Source organism: Megascapheus bottae, chromosome 1 (assembly GCF_031878675.1).
Source record: "Megascapheus bottae isolate mThoBot1 chromosome 1, mThoBot2.hap1, whole genome shotgun sequence".
NCBI lineage: Eukaryota > Metazoa > Chordata > Mammalia > Rodentia > Geomyidae > Megascapheus > Megascapheus bottae.
This window is the reverse complement of record NC_143509.1, coordinates 2,915,001-2,934,941: the sequence shown is the minus strand read 5'-3', so window position 1 is coordinate 2,934,941 and position 19,941 is coordinate 2,915,001. Positions and strand designations below refer to the sequence as shown.

The 19,941-nt window shown below is 54.5% G+C and overlaps 2 protein-coding genes across 4 annotated transcripts; both read right to left on the bottom strand.

The window, feature by feature from the left end:
• Positions 1 to 609: 609 nt before the first annotated feature.
• On the bottom strand, positions 610 to 3,268 carry Elof1 (elongation factor 1). Of its 2 annotated transcripts, none has more exons than XM_090337687.1 (4): positions 3,157 to 3,268; positions 1,527 to 1,661; positions 1,338 to 1,408; positions 610 to 1,153 (listed from the first exon to the last, which is right to left on the bottom strand). In XM_090337687.1, exons 2-4 carry the CDS (start codon positions 1,640 to 1,642, stop codon positions 1,089 to 1,091), a joined length of 252 nt encoding a protein of 83 aa, XP_090193813.1. In that variant the 5' UTR covers positions 1,643 to 1,661; positions 3,157 to 3,268; the 3' UTR covers positions 610 to 1,088. The 2 variants fall into 2 exon arrangements, with proteins under 2 accessions (XP_090193813.1, XP_090193817.1); XM_090337691.1 differs by lacking the exon at positions 3,157 to 3,268 and adding an exon at positions 2,922 to 3,017.
• Positions 3,269 to 11,608: 8,340 nt separating this feature from the next.
• On the bottom strand, positions 11,609 to 16,357 carry Acp5 (acid phosphatase 5, tartrate resistant). 2 transcript variants are annotated; one of them, XM_090337506.1, is made up of 6 exons: positions 16,206 to 16,357; positions 14,826 to 14,923; positions 14,086 to 14,334; positions 13,778 to 13,905; positions 13,075 to 13,420; positions 11,609 to 12,143 (listed from the first exon to the last, which is right to left on the bottom strand). In XM_090337506.1, the coding sequence occupies exons 3-6, from the start codon at positions 14,332 to 14,334 to the stop codon at positions 11,844 to 11,846; spliced, it is 1,023 nt and encodes a 340-aa protein (XP_090193632.1). In that variant the 5' UTR covers positions 14,826 to 14,923; positions 16,206 to 16,357; the 3' UTR covers positions 11,609 to 11,843. The 2 variants fall into 2 exon arrangements, with proteins under 2 accessions (XP_090193632.1, XP_090193642.1); XM_090337516.1 differs by having other exon boundaries at positions 14,826 to 14,893.
• Between the last annotated feature and the right edge of the window lie 3,584 nt (positions 16,358 to 19,941).

Genomic DNA, 19,941 nt, shown 5'->3' with positions numbered 1-19,941 from the left:
ACCCCAGGCCCCACCCTCCCCAGCAGGACACGCCCTCCCCGACCCCAGGCCCCACCCTCCCCAGCAGGACACGCCCTCCCCGACCCCAGGCCCCACCCTCCCCAGCCCCACCCTCCCCAGCAGGACACGCCCTCCCCGACCCCAGGCCCTACCCTCCCCAGCAGGGCACACCCTCCCCGGTCCTAGGCCCCACCCTCCCCAGCAGGACACGCCCTCCCCGGTCCTAGGCCCCACCCTCCCCAGCAGGACACGCCCTCCCCGACCCCAGGCCCCACCCTCCCCAGCAGGACACGCCCTCCCCGACCCCAGACCCCACCAACCCCAGCAGGACACGCCCTCCCTGGTCCCAGGCCCCACCCTCCCCAGCGGGACACGCCCTCCCCGGTCCCAGGCCCCACCCTCCCCAGCAGGACACGCCCTCCCCGGTCCCAGGCCCCACCCTCCCCAGCAGGACACGCCCTCCCCGGTCCCAGGCCCCACCCTTCCCTGCAGGACACGCCCTCCCCAGTCCCAGACCCCACCCAGACACGCCCTCCCCTGCCTCACCCCAGGCCCTACCCTCCCCAGCAGGGGTGAACCGGGACCCCAAGAACGCACAGAGAGCCAGGCTCAGCACTGCAGCTTTATTGAACAACTACAAAGCCCCCAACCGGTTTCCGCCCCCTCCCCAAAGCAGATGAACGTGGTCTGGGGTCGGAGGCGCTGACTCCGCGTCCAGACGGCCAGGGGCCCTGGGCTCTGACTCGGGCTCCGGCAGGGGAGGGGGCGGGAGTCCGGCTCGTGGGGGGGTAGGGGGCGGGAATTCCAGTCCACTCAGTGGGAGGGGGGTAGCAGGGGCGCAGGCGCGAGGGTCTCGTCCTCTGCCGGTGAATGTCAGGAAGGCGCCCCAGGGGGCCGGAGCCCCCCACAGCTGGGGAGGGCCGAAGGGAGCGGCTCAGTCTACTGGACCAAACGGGGGGGGGCTGGTCTGGGAGCCCCGTCGACGCCACGGCCCCCACTTCGGCCACACGGGCTCGCACAGGCAGGACGAGGGGCCGGGCCGGGCTCGGCGGTGGGCGGGGCCGGCGGTGGGCGGGTCCTCCGTGTCGCTACTGATTGGCCGCCTCGCAGGCGTCTATCCAATCACTGTACACGTCCACCGGTTCAGACAGATCTGGGGGTGAATTAAGGGCCATCTGGGTACCCCGGGCTCCCCATTCCCCAAGTGCACCCCAGTGTCCGCCACACCCCTGCCCGCCGCACACAGCGCGGGGCAGAGGGGCAGAGTGGACTCCAGACCCCTCACCCTTGGCCAGGGCCCCACCCCCCCTCCATCTCTCCAGAGTTTCCAAGGATACAAGTGATGGGTGTCTGGAACTCCTCGAGGCACACGGTACAGGAGATGACTCCCGTGTTTCGGGCACGGTCCCTGGAACAGGAGAGAGAGAGTAAGTGCTGGGAGACCCAGGCCTGTGGGAGGGAAACCCGGGAGCGGAGCAGGGAGGCCTGGGGCGGGGTGGGGGGGTGGCAGTGGGTACCCTGCTCACATTTTCACATCACAAGACTTCTCATGGTTACAGAAGGGGCAGGTAAACTGCGTCTCCAGGGTGCCTGTCATCTTTTTCTTGGGAGGAGGCTTTCGTTTAGACTTTCTGCGACCCATGATTTCGGGTGGGTAGAACCTGCAGAGGTCAGAAGGGCGAAGGTCAGAAGCTGGGCCCACTGGGTGCTTTGGGAAGGGGCCCCAACAGTGAGCCATGGAGAACACTGCCCAGTCCTCGTTCTCCCCAGATAAGAACAATCCCCCCCACCAGGAGCTCCCGACCAGTGCAGAATGACTGTGTGACACCAGGCAGGAAGCATAGGCTCTCTGTGCTCAGGTGTCCTCTTCTATAAAACGGAGCATGTGTAAGGTGGGTGCTGGTGGCTCACATCTGTAATCCTAGCTACTCAGGAGGCTAAGATCTGAGGGTTGCATTTTGGAGCAAGTCCACACAGGAAAAATGCAGGAAAACATCAGAAGTGGCATAGTGGCTCACGTGGTAAAGGGCTAGCTTTGAGCACAAAGAAACTCAGGGACAGTGCCCAAGCCCTGGGTTCACGCCCCAGGAGGGACAAAACACACACACATACACACACACAGAGAAGAAATTCAAATGCTAGTGTCCATTATCAAGTTGTTCACATGGTGAAAGCTTCGGTGCAGGGACAACTACTGACAAGATAGCCACAATGTACAGATGTCCAGGCAGACACAATAGCAACTGTAACCATTACCCGGGCCAACGTACACATTTTTGTCCTGAGTTTGGCTTGAAGTTTTATTATTATTATTATTATTATTATTATTATTATTAATTACCCAAGCTGGCTTCAAACTCCGATCCTCAGCCCAGAGCCTCCTAAGTAGCTAGGGTCACAGGTGCGAGCCACCAGCCGCGCTGGCTCCATCACTGAAGCTTTGTGGCACCATGCGAGAACAGCGGTCAGATTCCACTTCTGCTCCCTACGCTGCCATGGCCAGGCCCCGCCGCCTCTGCCCCCTTTTTACCCAGGCGACTGAGAACCACAACAAACCCTCCCTCCCCCATCCATCATCCCCTTCGCCCCCGGGGTGCTCCATCCGACGCTTCAGATCTTGGGAACCGAACCCCCTGGACCCCTTAACCCACAGGGCACCCATGGAGTACTGAGCCGGGACTTGTTGAATGAACAAAGTTTCCTGTTGGTCTAGAAGAGTCTGCAGGCGGGCCCCCCAGAATCTTATCTCATTCCGGAGACCACAGCCAACCCCTCAAACCAAGAACCGGAGGGGAGGGGGGGGGGGGGGATGCAGCTTGCGTGCCAAGTCCAAAAGCGGCTGGACGGAGGTTCGCGCCCCCCACCACCGACCCCCGGCCTCCCCCGACCTGTTGGCGGGTGCTGGGTATTTCTGGGCCCACCTGGGCTTCGCCAGTGCCCCGCGATCGCCGCCTGCAGTTGCCAGGCCCAGAGGGTCCGGGATTGGAGGGCTAGGGGGCGAGAAGGGGATTCAAGCCCCCCGATCGGCCGTGCCGGCCCCCAATCCAGAGCCCCCGGAAACAACTCGAGCCCCAGGTGAGTGACCCCGGGGAGAGCAGAGTGCCCAGGTCCGCCCCGCAGAGCCCCAACGCCGGCCGGCGGGAGCCCGGCACTCACCCAGACGCGCTCTGGCTCGCTGCCGACGCCGCGCTCGCCCAGGACAAACTGGCTTCCGACGCTGGAGGAAACGGAATTAAATACTCGACGGCCGGGGCCCCGCCCAATCCCAGCCAAGACCACTCGGCGGGAAGCCACGCCCCCTTCCGGTGCCGCCCTGCGCAGGCGCACTCTAGCTCCACGCGCGGCTGGGGCGCCTCAGGGCGCATGCGCGCCTTCAGGCGGGCTCTCCAAGAGGGAGCTTTGGTTTCTGTGGGTGGTGAGACTTGATCTCTGGGTCTGGGCGCTGTCCCTTCGCTCTTCAGCCCGTTGAGCCACAGCGCCACTTCCTAATAGTGAATTTTTATATTTTATTTATTATTATTATTATTATTTTTTTTTTATTATTTTGCCTGTCCGGGCTGGGTGCTGTCCCTGAGCTTCTTTTGCTGAAGGCTAGAGCTCTACCACTTGAGCCACAGCACCACTTCCAGCTTTTTCTGTGTATGTGGTGCCCAGGAATCAAACCCAGAGCTTCTTGCATGCTGGGGCAAGCATTCTGCGGCTCAGCCACATTCCCTGCCCAATCCTTTTCCTTTTTTTTCTGTATATGGGGTACTGAGGAATCGCACCCAGGGCTTCATGCATGCTAGCTAACCACTCTGCTGCTCAGCCACATTCCCTGTCCAAGTCTTTATTTCTTTTTTTGGCCATAGCTGGGGCTTAAACGGAGCCTCAGAACCATCCTTGGGTGCTCTGTCTCTTTCTCTCTCTCCTGGTCCTTGAACTCAGGACCTGAGAACTATCCTTGGCCTTTACCACTTGAGCCCCAGCACCACTTCAGGGTTTTTTCTATGTATCTGGTACCAAGGAATTGAACCCTGGTCTTCATTCATGTGAGGCAAGCACTCTACCACTAGGCCAAACTTGGGGCCCCATTCTCAAGGCTAGAGCTCTGCCACTTGAGCCACAGCAGCACTTCTAGCTATTTCTGTGGATGTGGTACTGGGGAATTAAGCCAGGAGTTTCATGCATGGGAGGCATACTCTCTACCACTAAGCCACATTCCCAGCCCAATTCCTTAATCCTCTCCTTTTGTTTTTTAGTGGGTCATGGGGCTGGAACTCGGCCTGGGTGCTGTCCCTGAGCTCTTCAGCTCAAGGCTAAGCCTTATACTTGAGCCAAGCCCCACATCCCATTTTTGAGAAGTTAACTGGAGGTAAGAATCTCAGGTCGTTTAGTGCCCAGGTTGGTTTTGAACCTTGAGCCTCCGATCTCAGCCTCCTGAGTAGCTGGGATTACAGAGATGAGTCATCCCACCACAGCACCACTTCTGGCTTTTTCTATGCATGTGGTGCCAAGGAATGGAACCCGGGTCTTTGTGCAAGCAAACCAAACACTCTATAGTAGGCCAAACCCCTCTTTAATCTTTGGTTAAAATCCATTTTATTGTTATTGAATTGTACAATGGGGGTTAGATTTCATAAGTCAGGTAATGAATACATTTCTTTTGGGGGATTAAGGAGTGACTTGTTTTGTTTTGTTTTTGAGTTCCAGTCCTGGGGCTTTGGACTCAAGGCCTGGATTCCGTCCCTTAGCTTTTTCACTCAAGCCTCGTAGTCTACTTGACTTTTAGCTTTTCTTGGGGTTGATTGGAGATGAGTCTTTCATTGCCTTCTGGCTATTCTGTTTTAAGAAGCCAACTCTGCAAAGTGCTAGTACACGACTGTTATTCTAGCTGGAGGATTACCAGTTCAGGATTAGCCTGGGCTACAGAGAGAGTCTCCAACCTTCATCTTGTCTCAAAAACAACCCTCAAAACCCCAATAGCTTCTGGGTTGAGAATGGATGGTTAGGGGTATTTGGGAGACCAGTTTGAGAGACAGTGTAACAGTTGAGTAAAAGATGGCCTTGGGCTAGGGTAGCTACTCATGAACATGGACACAACTTTTCAGATCCAAAGGCTAAGACTCAAGTGTTGTGCCTAGCAAGCGGAAAGCAAGCCTGAGTTCAGACCCCAGAGCTGCTGGAAAAATCTTACAGATCTAGTAAAGATATGAAACCAAACTTCATTTGGCCCTACAATGGAAAAAGAAAAGGTCCCCACAGCCCACAATGCAGAGGACAGTCTGGTCTTCAGGGGTCATGTGACAATTTTGTGGGACAGAGCAGGATAAATGGACCTGAAAGGTTTTGAGGTGCATGAAAGGGGTGGGGGAGACTGAGGAGTTAGCAGATTTCTGGGGGCTGCAGGTCAGACTGAAACTTAGAGACACAGCCAGAATTCCAGACACGGATGTCTCCTACAGAAATGAGGATACGCTGGGCCTTATAATCCTGTCTGCTCAAGTGGCGGAGATCTGAAGGTCACAGCTGAAAGGCACACCACGCAGAAGAATCCCAGAGACTCCTATCTTCAATTAAGCACCAGAAAGCTGGAACTAGAGCTGAGGCTACAGTGGTAGAACACTAGCCTTGAAAAGAGATAGCACCCAGAATTCAATCACCAATACTGGGACCTAAATAAATAAATAAGAGAGAAGGAGAAGAACTAAAAATGGGGTTGAAATAAAGAAGAAAATCCAGGATTGTTTCCATTTTCCAGAGCCCCTGAGTTTTGGGTGGTAGAAGAGTAAAACTGAAAGAAGAAAATTCGTTTTATTTTATTTATTTTTATTTTTTGGCCAGTCATGGGACTGGAAATCTGGGCCTTCAGCTTCAGGCTACCGCCCTATCCCTTGAGCCACAGGGCCACTTCTGGTTTTCTGGTGGTTCATTGGAGATAAGAGTCTCATGGAATTTAGTGCCCAGGATGGCTTAGAATTTCAATCCTCAGATCTCAGCCTTCTGAGTAGTTTGGATTACAGGAATGTTCCACCACACCTGGCTTTATTTTTTCATTTTTTGAGGGGAGATTTATGAGGAAAGTTAAGGACATATGAAAACAAAACAAAAAAAGAAAAGAAAAGAAAAGAAAAAGCAGGTGCCAGTGGCTCATGCATGCTTTCCTCGCCACTCAGGAGACTGAGATTTGAAGATCCCAGTTCACTGCCAGCCCTGCAGGAAAGTCCAGGAGATTCTTATCTCCAATTAACCACCAAAAAATAAAAAATAAAAAAGCGAGGGGCCGGGAGTTTGGCCTAGTGGTAGAGTGCTTGCCTAGCATGCACAAAGACCGAGGTTCGATTCCTCAGTACCACATACACAGAAAAAGCCAAAAGTGGTGCTGTGGCTCAAGTGGTAGAGCTCTAACTTTGAGAAAGCCCAAAGACAGTACCCAGGCCCTGAGTTCAAGCTCTAGGACTGAAAAAAAAAAGGAGGGGAGGAAGTGTGGAGGCCATTGGAAAAAAGAGCTCTGGAATTTTATTTTATTTTATTTTATTTTATTTTATTTTATTTGCCAGTCCTGGGCTTGAGCTCAGGGCCTGAGCACTGTCCTTGGACTTTCTCAAGGTTAGAGCTCTACCACTTGAGCCTCAGCACCACTTCCGGCTTTTTTCTATGTATGTCGTACCAAGGAATTGAACCCGGGTCTTTGTGCATGCTAGGCAAGCACTTTAATCACTAGGCCAAACTCCTGGCCCGAGCTCTGGAATTTTAGAGCAAGATTCTTGGGAAACAAAGTCTGCTTGAACTCAGTGCCTGAGAACTGTCCCTGAGCTCTTTGGCTAACGCTGTCACTCTACCACTGTAAGCCACAATTTCACTTCCAGTTTTCTGGTGGTTCATTAGAGATGAGAGTCTCACAGACTTTCCTGTGATCCTCAGCTCTCAGCTTTCTGGGTAGCTACCATTACAGGTGTGAACCACCAGGGCCACATTCGTGTTTTTCTTTTCTTTTCTTTTTTTTCTTAGTGGTAGTAGGGATTGAACTGAGGGCCTCACCTGCTAGACAGGTGCTGTACTACTTGAGTCACACCCCCAGCCCATTTTGCGTTAGTTATTTCTCTTTAGTGAAGCTCAGTTTTCTTATCAGTGTTTGCCTTGGTTTATGGCTAGCCTAGGACCTTGATATTTCTATGTGTGCCAGTGAGATGGGGTTTCCTAAGCTTTTTTTCCTGGGCTGGCTTTGAACTGCTGTCTTCTGATCTCTGCCTCTTGGGTAACTGAACTAGAAGCATGAGAGACAACCACCAGACACAGGTACATTATGCTGGGCGCTGGTGGCTGCAATCCTAGCTACTCAGGAGGCTAAGATCTGAGGTCCAAACCCAGGCTGGGTAAGAAAGTCTGTGAAGCTCTCCCCTCACGGCCCCCCTCAATCCTGAGGCTTGACCTGAGGGTCTGAGCATTTTCCCTTTGCTCATGGCTAGTTCTCTACCACTTGAGCCACAGCACCCTTGTTGCTTTTCCTGTGGATGTGGTACTGAGAAATGGAACCCAGGGCTTTGTTCATGCTAGGTAAGCAATCTCCCAGCCCCAAGCGCTAATCTCCAATTAGCCACACAGAAACTGGTAGTGTGGCTGTGGCTCCCAGAGGCAGAACTCTAGGCTTGAGCAAAAGATCTGTGGTGGGAGGAGGGTATGGGAATAGGGGTGGGTGTATGTGCTTTCCTGGGAGCTTGGAGAACATATCAGGTAGGGGCCAGGGATGTGACCTAGTGGTTGAGTGCTTGACTATCATGCACCAAGCCCTGGGTTTGATTCCTTGGTACCAACATACATAGAAAAAGCTGGAAGTGGTGCTATGGCTCAAGTCGTCGCGCTCTAGCCTTGAGAAAGCTCTGGCCTAGATTTCAAGCCCCAGGAGTGGCAAAAGAAAAAAAAAGGAAAAGAAAACATCCTGTGGTGGTGAGATTCTGAGGGAGATAAGGAGAATTAGCTGTTGACTTTGGCAGGAGTTTGGTTACTGATGGATCTTGACAACAACTATTTCACTAAGCAGTTTTTGAGTGGTGCTTCCCACGATGACCACAAGGGGGAAGTGTCACCCCAGGATTGGCAACTTCAAGGCTAGCAGGACAGAGCCTCACTGCTCTGGTTCCTGGGGATGTGCTTCAAAGTGACAGAACAAAGTCCCAGAATTCAAGCCTCACAACCGGCAATAACTAACTAACTAAGTAAATAAAAATAAAAAATAAGCCGAGCGCAGTGGCTCAACGCCTGTCATCCTAGCTACTCAAGAGGCTGAGATCTGAGGATCAAGGTTCAAAGCCAGCCAGGGCACAAAAGGACCTGAGACTCTTATCTCCAATTAACCTCTAGAAAAGGGGAAGTGGGGCTTGGCTCAAGGGTAGGGTGGGAGCCTTGAGCTGAAGAGCTCAGGGATAGTGCCCAGGCTGAGTTCAAGTCCCATAACGCACAAAAATAAATTAATTAATTAATAATAAAAGGAAAAGAAGGAAGAGGATGGCAGTTATACTAGTGGCTCATGCCTGTATTGTTAGCCACTCAGAATGTTGAAATCAATAGGATTATGGTTCCAGGATAGTCCTGAAATGTCCTAAAGTCTCCATCTCCAAAATAAACAGCAACAGCTGTATGCTGGCAGTTCACACCTGTAAGCCAAGCGACCCAAGAGGCTGAGATCTGAGGACCATAGTTTGAAGCCAGACCAAGTTGAAACTGAAAAAAAAAATTGGGGGGGTCAGTTGAACTGAGAGCCTGAGTTCTTTTTGCCCCACTTCTGGTTTTTGAGTGGTTCATTCAAGATAAGAATCTCACAGGGCTGGGAGTGTGGCCTAGTGGTAGAGTACTTGCCTAGCATGCATGAAGACCTGGGTTTGATTCCTCAGTACCACATACGTAGAAAAAGCCGGAAGTGGTGCTGTGGCTCACGTGGTAGAGTTCTAGCCTTGAGAAAGTCCAAGGATAGTGCTTCAGCTCTGAGTTCAAGCTCCAGGAGTGGAAAAACAAAAAAGAGTCTCACGGGGACTTTTCTGCCCATATTGGCTTTGAACTGTGATCCTCAGGTCTCAGCCTCATGAGTAGCTAGGATTACAGGCATGAGCCACAAGCTCTGGGCAGACCAATGATCTCTAATTCATCAAGGAAATACTGGAAGTGGTGATGGAATGCTAGCTAAGCAAGCCTAGGGTCCGCAAGAGGTCCATAGTTCAACATAAATAAATGATAAATAAATAAATGTCTTTCCTATGCTGGCTGCCATCTCCCACCACCCCCACCCTCTCAGGCTGGCCTTCTGCCTTGCTATCCTATTCTATTTCACTTGGTGCTTCGGTGGAGGTCAGGTGGAGGAGGGGCTGGGCGATAATTCCCTTTGCTACTCACACTCCATGTGACATCGCCCTGTCACTTCTCGTTTCTGAGCTCCAGGCCGTGGGAACGGAGACACCAGACTACTGTGACCCGTGAGTCAGACCCTCGTTAAGCAGGAGCAGCTGAGTCAATGGAACAAGGTCCCTGGTGAAGTGGCTGCACTGCCCATTTGACATGAAGGCTCTGAGCTGGGAATTAGTGGCAAACCCCTGTAGACCCAGCTACTCGGGAGACTGACGCAGGAGGAGTCAAGCCCAGCTTGGGCAGCATAGGAAGCCCCTACATGACGGGGGCTTGAACTCACAGCCTGGGCTGCTGTCCCTTAGAGTTTTTTGTTGTTGTTCAAGGAAGGCCCTCAACCAGTCGAGCCACAATTCCATTTCTAGCTTTCTGGTAGATCACTGAAGATAAGAGTTTCCCAAGCTTCCCTGCCTGGGCAAACTTTGAACCTCAATTCTCAGATCTCAGCCTCCTGAGTGGCTAGAAGTACAGGAATGAGCCACTGGTGCCTGTCTGGGACACAGGGGACTTGAAACACCTGCTGTATAGCACCATGGGTTGGTGATTCAGGCTGTGAATGTGAATTCAGGGTGAATGTTACTCCATTTTCCCAGTGAGGGAGCCTGGGCAGGCGGTAGGGGGCGTGGCTCAGAGCCGAGGGCGTGGCTTGAACATGGGGCGTGGCCCAGCTGCGTCGCCAGCGGTTCAGCGCAAGTGTAGCACCACAGTGAGAGCCTATGGGCTGTAGGGCGTGGCTGAACTGCAGGGGGCGTGGCCACGATGGGACTCCGCTAAGGGGAGGCGGCAGGAGGCGTGTCTCAGCTGCAGGGCGTGGCGCCTCCGAAGGGGCGTGTCCCTGTTTCTGGGCGGGGCTAAGCGTTAGGGGCGCGGCTCGGAAGCTACCGTGGTTCTGCAGTGGGAGTGGCCTAGCGACGGGGCGTGGCTACGCGGTGGAGGGCGTGGCTTTTTCCAAGCTTGTCCTCTGAGGCCCAGGGCTCCATCCCAGCCCAGGACATGGGGCCAGGAGAAGGGAGACTCTCCTCCTGTGGAATTAGCCCTGTAATAATATTTCTACAAGTTTCACTACATGCCTGTTTTTCACAGACAATACGAAGTTTTAGTCCAGAGAAAACCATGGCAGTTCGGTTAGTATCAGGGAAAGATTGGAAGGGGAAAAAAGAAAGAAAGAAAGAAAAATCTCACAGGTGAACTAGTCAGGAGCCCAGGAGTGATTTAAGGTGGAGTCTCTGTGGTCATGAAGTAAAAGAGCTGGCAGGGATATGGGGCAGGGGTAGAGTGATTACCCAGCATTCACAAGGCTCTGGGCTCCATCACCTGCAAGATGGGAGGGAGGGTGCTAAATAAAATGGTCTTGTGGCTAGCAGTCAATCCTGTTTATCCAGAAACATGTCTGCACACATAGGAAAGGAATACACGCGGCGATTACTTCAGGCTGCTTCCTGCTGGAAGCCGTTCAAGGGACCATCGCTTAACAGCTGCCTCGTGGTTTGAGGCTGGACTGGGGTGTCTCATAGCCACAGGAAAAAAAATCTTCCAAGGCTGACCTTGCAGATCTTCAAGTAGGACAACCAAAACCAAAGCAGGGGCACCAGGGACTCACGCCTGCAATCCTAGCTACATGGGAGGAGGCTGCACCTGAAAGGATCTAGATTCAAAGGGAGCCAGGCAGCCGGGCCTGGTGGCTCACGCCTGTCATCCTAGCTACTCAGGAGGCTGAGATCTGAGGATCAAGGTTCAAAGCCAGCCCAGGCACAAAAAGACTTGAGACTCATCTCTTAACCCCTAGAAAACAGGAAGTGGTGCTTGACTCAGGGGGGGGGGGGGGCAGTAGTCTAGAACTGAAGAGCTCAGGCTGAGTTCAAGCCCCATGACCCACAGAGGAAAGAAGAGAAAAAACAAAACAGCTAGCTAGACAGAAACATCCAAGAAACTCTTTTACTTCTCACTGAGTAGCAAAAAAGCAGGATGGAAGAGGGCATTCCGGTAATCCTGAGATCAAATCTCAACCTCGGGATTGTAGTTTGAGGAAAGTTGTGAGACTCCTAATCTCCTATGAACCAAAAGCTAGAAGGGACTCTAAGCCCTACTGCACACACACACACACACACACACACACACACATCTCCATTTGATTCCAGTTCATTATGGAAAGGGATGAGTTGGTGGGGTTTGTGGGGTGGGGGATTCCAGATTTTGTAGCCATGATAACATAACTAAATTCCAGGCAACGGCGTAACCTTGACTAATATTTCTTTATTAAATGGCAGCAAAAAAAAAAAAAAAAAAGATTCTTGATTCAGAAAAAGGCTACTCATGCCCCCCAATCTTCCAGCTGAGCTTAGAGGAGCAGCTGTGAGACACATTGTCCTGTGTTCTTTGGTATGTGAAGATATTTGTGGCTTCCTTCAAGTGGGGGGCAGGGGCTCCCCCACAATGCCCACCAGCCAGGCCCTGCATGGCTCCCAGTCTCAGGCCCCGACATGTGCAGAGGAGGAGGAGGAGGAGGAGGAGGAGGAGGAGGAGGAGCGGGGCCTGGGTCTCCTAGGGATACTGGTCTTGAAGAGGGATTTTCCTGAAGCTTCGATGTAGGTGACACTCATTTCCTTGGAGCTAATCTCCACGTAGGCAAAGCCACCCAGCGAGTCCTCTGACCCATAGTGGAAGCGGAGGTAGCCGTTGGGGACCTTGCGCTGATGTCGCACGGATGGATCCATAAAATTCCCAGCCCCGCTCAGCACATAACCCACACCGCTGTCATCCTGCAGATACTGAGAGAGAACACGCAGGGTCAGCAAAGCTTCCAGACCCCGCACACTGGTCTTAGGGCATGGCTGAACCTTAAGCAAGTGACTGCTAAACTCTCTTGGCCTCAGTATCCCCCCCGCCCTGCAGTTAGAGCAGCACACAGCAAGCATCTGACAAACTGTAGGTATTAGGGCTTTGGGGAGAGGGGTCAGGGGCAAGGCAGTACTGGGATTTGTGAGGGGGGTTTGCTGTTGTGTTTTTTGCCAGTCCTGGGGCTTGAACTTGGGGCCTGAGCACTGTCCTTGGACTTTCTCAAGGCTAGAGCTCTACCACTTGAGCCTCAGCACCACCTCTGGCTTTTTTTCTATGTATGTGGTACCAAGGACTCGAACCCGGGTCTTTGTGCATGCTAGGCAAGCACTCTACCACTAGGCCAAACTCCCGGCCCTCAAGTAAGATCTTAAGTTGATTCCCAAGCTATAGCACAACAGTCTTATTATACCTCCCAAATTCACCTATTGGTTGAGATGAGGTCACACGTATCTTTTTTTTCCTCTTTTTTTGTTGTTGTTGGTTGTGGGGCTTGAACTCTTAGCCTGGGCACTGTCCCTGAGCTCTTCAGCTCAAGGATGGCACTCTACTCCTTTGAGCCATAGCGCCACTCCTACATAGTTTTCCGGTGGTTCATTGGATTTAAGACTCTCATGGACTTTCCTGCCCAAGCTAGCTTTGAACTGTGATCCTCAGAACTCAGCCTCCTGAGTAGCTAGGATGACAGGTTGTGAGCCACCATCTCTGAACTCATTAGGGATTCCAGGGGACTTGCAAGTCTTCTACCCCGAAACTACCTCCATTCCTGAGAGCAAGGAGGTTGAAAACGCAGTGGACTTAGCTCGAGCCTGTCATCCTAGCCATTCAGGAGGCTGGGGTCTGAGGGTCACACAAGGCCCTTACCTGCAAGTTGTGGTCGTGGCCACACAGATAAGCAATGACCCCGTGTGTGGCTAGCAGTGGCTGCAGGCGTTTGACCAGACAGTGGGTGGGGCCATGCTCGGCTATGGACCAGATTGGGTAATGGCCGGCCACCAGGACAAAGTCTTCCTTGGCTGCCGCCAGCTGCTTCTTGAGCCAGGCCAGCTGAGTACGTGCCAGGGCCAGGTCTCGGGGCATCTCCGGCTGCTGACTGACAAAGTCATCCGAGTTGCCACATAGCGTGACGGTGTCTAGCATGAAGATAGCCACGGACATGTTGGTCCGGGGAATCTTGAAGCGCAGGCGGTAGTAAGGGCTTGGAAAATTCCTGCACAGGGAAGAGAAGTCATGTGTCAGCTGTGGGGCTTGAACTCACGGCCCAGGCACTGTCCCTGAGCTCTTTTTGCTCAAGGCTAGCATTCTCCACATTTGAGACACAATGCCACTTTTGGTCTTCTTGGTGGTTAATTGGAGGTCAGAGTCTCAGGGATTTTAGTGGCTGGGCTGGCTTTGAATCACGATCCACAGATCTCAGCCTCCCGAGTAGCTAGGATTACAGGCGTGAGCCACTGAGCTCTGTGTGTGTGTGTGTGTGTGTGTGTGTGTGTGTGTGTGTGTGTGTGTGTGTATGTGTGTGCGCGCACGCGCCTGTGAGAAAGGGTCTGCAGAAGGGAAGGACTCTCACCAGCGCTTGGAGATCTTGGAGTAGGCGATTTGTGCCGACACATTACCAAGATGGTCGTGGTTTCCAGCCAGGACATACCAGGGCACATTTCGGAGGGCGCGGTCAGAGAATACATCCTCAAAAGTCTCCTGTGGCAGAGGAGACAGAGAGGCCACCCCTTCTTTAGGGCCAACAGCTCCCCACAATGCTCCCAGCAAACAGATCTCGGCCTCCCGAGTAGCTTGGATAACAGGCGTGAGCCCCGAGTGATGGACTGCAGCTCACTGAACTGGGGTCCCCCTCGTACCCCCGGATTACCGAGCACATACCTGGAAGCGCTTGTCGTTGGCATCATGCACACCAGTGAAGTAGAAGTTGTCCCCCAGGGACAGGATGAAATCTGCGCCCAGAGTCTGCACAGTCCGAGCAATCTCCTTAGCATTGGCCATTTCCCTCGCCGTGTGGAAGGGGGCATTGGGGACCCCTCCCCAGTCCCCCACAGCCACAAACCGCAGGGCTGGGGCAGAGCAATCAGCCAGAGGCAGCAGGAGAAGCAGCAGCACAGCCCACACGACCATCTGCGAGGAGAAGACCAGTATGTGGGGCTGAGACTTAGGGAGCAAGCCCTCGACGCCCCCCAACTTTGCCAGCTCTGCTCTGACAAGAGGACACAGGACTGCAGCCAGTGGAGTTCCTCTCTGTGTCCCAGTCGTCAGTGGATCCACTTAGCGTGTGTCTGGCCTGGGGCTTGAACTCTGAGCCTGGGCGCTGTCCCTGAGCTCTCGGGCTCAAGGCTAGGGCGCTACCACTTTGAGCCACAGAGCCATTTGCGGTTTTCTGGTGGTTTCATTGGAGATGACTTTCCTGCCCTGGCTGGCTTTGAACCTCGATCCTCAGATCTCAGCCTCCTGAGTAGCTGGGATTGCAGGCTGTGAGCACTGGCTCCTGGCTTAGGGTAGACAAGTTATTCTTTCCCCAGAATGACTCCATCCAAGGGGGCCAGGGTGACCCTGAAGTCGCCTTCCCCCCTTTCCCCTTCCCCTGTGGCCCTCTGCTCCCCGGAACTCACCCTGGGGGTGTCCCAGGGAAGACACAGCAGCCGGTCAGCACGCTGGCAGAGGCCGGTGGCTTCCTGGCCTGAAGTGGAGGTCACAGAGACTTTATTCCCTGAGTGTGGGGGGAGGTGGGAGAGGGAAAGATTGAAGCGGTTGTCCCCCAATTCTCCCTCCTCCTTGGGTCATGTGAGTCCTGGCACTTCCCCATCCCAGACATGGGATTGGGGTGTGGTGTGGTGTGTGTGTGTGTGTGTGCGTGCGCCTGTGTAGGGGGTGTGAGTGCATGTCTGGGTGTGACTGCTTCTGGGTGTGGGGCTGGTTGGGCCTGGCTGGGTTTTTGCATGGATGACATGGGATTGGGGTGTGGTGTGTGTGTGTGTGTGTGTGAGTGTGCAAGCCTGGGGGGCCTGTGAATGTGAGTGTGCAAGCCTGGGGGGCCTGTGAATGTGAGTGTGCGAGCCTGGGGGGGCCTGTGAGTGTGAGTGTGCGAGCCTGGGGGGGCCTGTGAGTGTGAGTGTGCAAGCCTGGGGAGGCCTGGGGGCCTGTGAATGTGAGTGTGCAAGCCTGGGGGCCTGTGAGTGTGTGCAAGCCTGGGGGCCTGTGAATGTGAGTGTGCAAGCCTGGGGGGCCTGTGAGTGTGTGTGCAAGCCTGGGGGCCTGTGAATGTGAGTGTGCAAGCCTGGGGGCCTGTGAGTGTGTGCAAGCCTGGGGGCCTGTGAATGTGAGTGTGCAAGCCTGGGGGCCTGTGAGTGTGTGCAAGCCTGGGGGCCTGTGAATGTGAGTGTGCAAGCCTGGGGGCCTGTGAGTGTGTGCAAGCCTGGGGGCCTGTGAATGTGAGTGTGCAAGCCTGGGGGGCCTGTGAGTGTGTGTGCAAGCCTGGGGGCCTGTGAATGTGAGTGTGCAAGCCTGGGGGCCTGTGAGTGTGGGTGCCCCTGAGTTCTTGGGGGTCCCACAGTGAAGAGGGGACATTCCTGCGTCCCCCACCCTCCTTTCCAGGAAGTGGGGCCCCGCCCTCGGCTCCCCACCCCCCCCCCCCGCGGCTGGCCGCGTGGGGAGGGGGGCTGGGAGGGGGGCTGGCCGCTGCGCCCCCCCTCCGGCCTGGATCCCCTCCCCCCCGCCTGGATCCCCCCTCCCCGGCCTGGATTACCCCCCCGGCCTGAATCCCCCCCCCCCGGCCTGAATCCCCCTCCCCCCGGCCTGGATCCCCCCCCCCCCGGCCTGAATCCCCCTCCCCCCGGCCTGGATCCCCCCCCTCCCCGGCCTGAATCCCCCCCCCCCGCCTGGATCCCCCTCCCCCCGGCCTGGATCTCCCCCCCCCCCCGGCCTGGATCCCCCTCCCCCGCCCCCCCCCCCCCCCCCCCCCGGGCCTGGATCCCCGCCCGCCCCGCGCTCACCGCTCCGGCCCGGCCGCCCGTGGGTCGCCGGCTCCGCAGCCAGGTCGGGGCTCCTGGGCGGCGGCGGCCCAGGTGAGCCCGCCCCGCCCGGCCCGCGGGACGCCCCGCCCTCCCCGCCCTCCCCTCCCCCTCCTCCCCCTCCCCTCCTCCTCCTCCTCGTCCTCCCCTCCTCACGTTCCCCACCCCCTCTCTCCCTCTCCCCCCTTTCTGCTCCTTCCCCTCCTCCTCCCCTCCTACTTTTCCCTCCCCTTCCCTTCCCCCTTCCTTCTTCCCCACCACCTCCTTCCCCCTCCCTCCTCCTCCTTCCCTCTCCCCTCCCTCTTCCTCCTTCCCCTTCTGGGCCCCCTTCTCCCTCCTCCCTCCTTCTCCCCCTTCCCCTCCCCTCTTAAACCCCTGCAGAGAGCAGGCCAGGCTGGGCCGCTCACCCCTGGAGCAGCTCCTTCCCCTCCTCCCCCCCTCTCCTCCCCCCCATCCTCCCCCCCCTCCTTCACCTCAGCTCTCCAGGTCTTTAAAACCCCCTTAACCACCCACCAGAAGGAGGCTGTGGAGGTCTGGGGCTGGCAGTTCAAAGCCAGGCCCGGTGGGAAGGGCCCTCCAATCAACTAGCAAAACCCCAGAAGGGGCGCCTGGCAGCGCTGGGGCTCGAACTCGGGGCCTCGTGTGTCTCCCCACAGGCCCTCCAGGCCTGGGGCCACGCCCTGGCGGTGCTTCTCTGCCAGGCTGGCCCTGGCGCGAGGCCCCAGGCCTCCGGCACAGGCCTTCTGGTGTGGGTGGGGTGAGGGCTGCATGGTGTCCAGCCTGTGTCTTGAGATGGAGTCTCCAGGCCACACTGGCTTTTGACCTGGACTCTCCTTATCCTCCCCTGCAGAACAGCTGGGATGGTGCCACAGTGCCTGGCTAAGAGCACACGTGCCATAGACTGGCAAGTGGGTCGTCTCTAAGGGGGACAGAATGGTCTATTTTTATATTCTTCCACTGCTTTCCTTCCACCTGTCTACCCCGGCCGCCCAGGAGGGAGGCGGGGCTGCAGGGTCCTGGTGTCACCATGCCCGAGCAGGTGCCGCTGCTTATGTTCAACCAGACGGAGGATGTGGTGTCACAAGCGTGGTAAGGCGAGCGAGCGCTCCACGGCTGGGTGTGGCCTGGGGTTCCATCTCACCACCTCCACCTTCCTCTCCCACCCAGAAACAAATCAAAGAGCAAAGCAACCCTGGCAGACAGGGGAGTGAGCCACTGAATGCTTGGATTCACCCAGAAGAGACCCATTGTGCAGATTTCCCGTGCCAATGGGTAGGGATTGGGTGTCCACATTTCCCCCCCCCCCCTCTGCTGTTTTCTAAGCACCGGCCTTCTCCTCCTCACCCCCCTACCCCCCCGGAAGTCAGTACTAGGCTTGAGTTCCTCCTTTGACAACGTTTGACTTCTGAGCTCCTCTTCTCTTCACCCCCACCCACCCTTCTCTCTGATCTCTAGCCTATGTTCTCTGATTTCTCAGACACCGACTGACCTCAGGGCCTTTGCACTTGCTATTAGTCTCTTCTTTATGAAGTAGAGGAAGGATTCCCATGTTTCCCAAATACTAAGCTGTAGCCTTGAGCCCCACTTTCTGATTTTTTGAGTGATTAATTGGAGATAAGAGTCTCATGGTCTTTAGTGCCCTGGCTGGCTTTGAACTGAGATCCTCAGATCTCAGCCTCCTGAGTAGCTAGGATTGCAGGTGTGAGCCACCAGGGCTGGGCCCTTTTGTTTTTTTAGATATGGGTGACGGAATTCAGGACATTGCACTTGCTAGGCAGGCAGTTTGCCACTAAGAACACTTGTTTTTGGATCAAAGTTGCTGCTAGGAAACAACCCAAAGAAGCAGCCTGATCTGATCCTGAGTGCCTACTGCAGATGTTTTACTTTGCCATTGCTGCCCCCACGTGGCCACACCACAAACTGCACACATATCTACTTAATTTTTCTGTAGTTGCCAGTACTGGAACTTGAACTCAGAGCCTGGCCTAGGAATCTGCTTTGTTCTCATAACTCTAGGTTGTCGCCATGTCCCACTGACCACCCTCACCAGGGGACGCTTCCTGAAAAATACAATCTCCCCCCAAAGATCCTCTCCTAAATCCTTTTAATTCTTGCTGTTCCCAGGGTTTGAATTTAGGGTCTGGGTCCTGTCCCCGAATCTCTCTGTGCTCAAGGCTAGTGCTCTAACACTTGAACCACAGCACCACTTCTGGCTTTTTCTGATTAGCTCATTGGCGATAAAAAAAATCTCACAGATTTTCCTGCCTGGGCAGACTTTGAACCACAATCCTTGGCAGAAAAGTCTGTGGGGCTTGAATCCAGGGCCTGGGTACTGTCCTTGAATTTCTGTGCTCAGGGATAGCACTCTACCACTTGAGGCACAGTGTCACTTCTGGTCTTTGAGTGGTTAATTAGAGATAAGAGTATCTCAGAGACTTTTCTTTTTCTTTTTTGCCAGTCCTGGGCTTGAGCTCAGGGCCTGAGCACTGTCCTTGGACTTTCTCAAGGCTAGAGCTCTACCACTTGAGCCTCAGCACCATTTCTGGCTTTTTTCTGTGTATGTGGCACTGAGGAATCGATCCCAGGTCTTCATGCATGCTAGGCAAGCACTCTACCACTAGGCCAAACTCTGGCCCCTCTCAGAGACTTTTCTGCAATGCTCAGATCTCAGCCTCCTGAGTAGCTAGGATGACACATGTGAGCCACCCGTGCCTGGTTTTTAAGGTGTGTTTTTTTTCCGCCCTCCCTGTCTCCAGTGGGGGACAGCTCACCCGTCTTTAGACAATCCAGTGGTTCCTTGCTCCAGCCATGCTTGACACAAGACCCGATGTCAAACAGATTGGGCCAGGAGTATAGCCTACTGGTAGAGTACTTGCTTAGCATGCGTGAAGACCTGGGTTTGATTCCTTGGTACCACATACACAGTAAAAGTAAGAAGTGGTACTGTGGTTCAAGTGGCAGAGCACTAGACTTGAGAAAGTTCAAGGGGACTGCCCAGGTAAAAAAAAAATCATGAGAGACCAGTTCTGTCACCTTAACACCACAAGTATAAATCTATCTACCTACCTTACCTGTCACCTATCTATATCACAGCTGTGTATATTTATGTATTGGTGCATGTATGCAACTATATATTTAATATATATTAAAAGTTTAAGTTCCGTAAGTGATGTTTTATCACTTTTATTGTCAAATCAAATCAAACTTCAAAGTATAAAGTCCCCCCCAAAACCTGTCTTGAATCATCTTCAAGAAAGGGGGATGTCGCCAGCGCCCTCTTGTGGTGAGGGTCGCAGCAGCAGCCACATTTGCTCCAGGTGTGGATTTCTGAGCAGTGACCAATCCTCCAGTAGTTTGAAGAGATGATCAGTCTACAATACTCCGTTTCTGCCCTCAGGAAGCAGGTGGTGAGACGGGTGAGGAAGCAGAGAAGCAAATGGTTATGCTTTCACCAGAGGCAGATGTGGCTGAGCCTCTGGTGGGTTCAACGTGCTCAGGGACAGGGCCCAGGCCCTGAGTTCAAGCCCCATGGTAGAGAAACAACAAAAACCAAACCAAACATCCCCCACCAAACCCCAATCAGACACAGAGGTCACATGGTCACCAGTGCCTACACAAGTCTTATGGCAAGCCTTTGACCCCTGGAGCTAGGTAGAAAATGAAGAATGTAATTTGTGGGTGGGGGCAGGAAGGGGAAACTGGGGGAGCGAGAAGGAAG

Excerpts from the sequence above, each read along its gene's own strand:
- Acp5 (XM_090337506.1), bottom strand. The coding sequence starts at position 14,334 with ATGGTCGTGTGGGCTGTGCTGCTGCTTCTCCTGCTGCCTCTGGCTGAT. Across the intron at positions 13,906-14,085 it reads CCAACGACAAGCGCTTCCAG|GAGACTTTTGAGGATGTATT; the intron begins GTATGTGCTCGG and ends CCTCTGCCACAG. Across the intron at positions 12,144-13,074 it reads GCCACGACCACAACTTGCAG|TATCTGCAGGATGACAGCGG; the intron begins GTAAGGGCCTTG and ends GTTCTCTCTCAG.
- Elof1 (XM_090337687.1), bottom strand. The coding sequence starts at position 1,642 with ATGGGTCGCAGAAAGTCTAAACGAAAGCCTCCTCCCAAGAAAAAGATG. Across the intron at positions 1,409-1,526 it reads AAGTCTTGTGATGTGAAAAT|GGACCGTGCCCGAAACACGG; the intron begins GTGAGCAGGGTA and ends CTCCTGTTCCAG. Across the intron at positions 1,154-1,337 it reads GTTCCAGACACCCATCACTT|ATCTGTCTGAACCGGTGGAC; the intron begins GTATCCTTGGAA and ends ATTCACCCCCAG.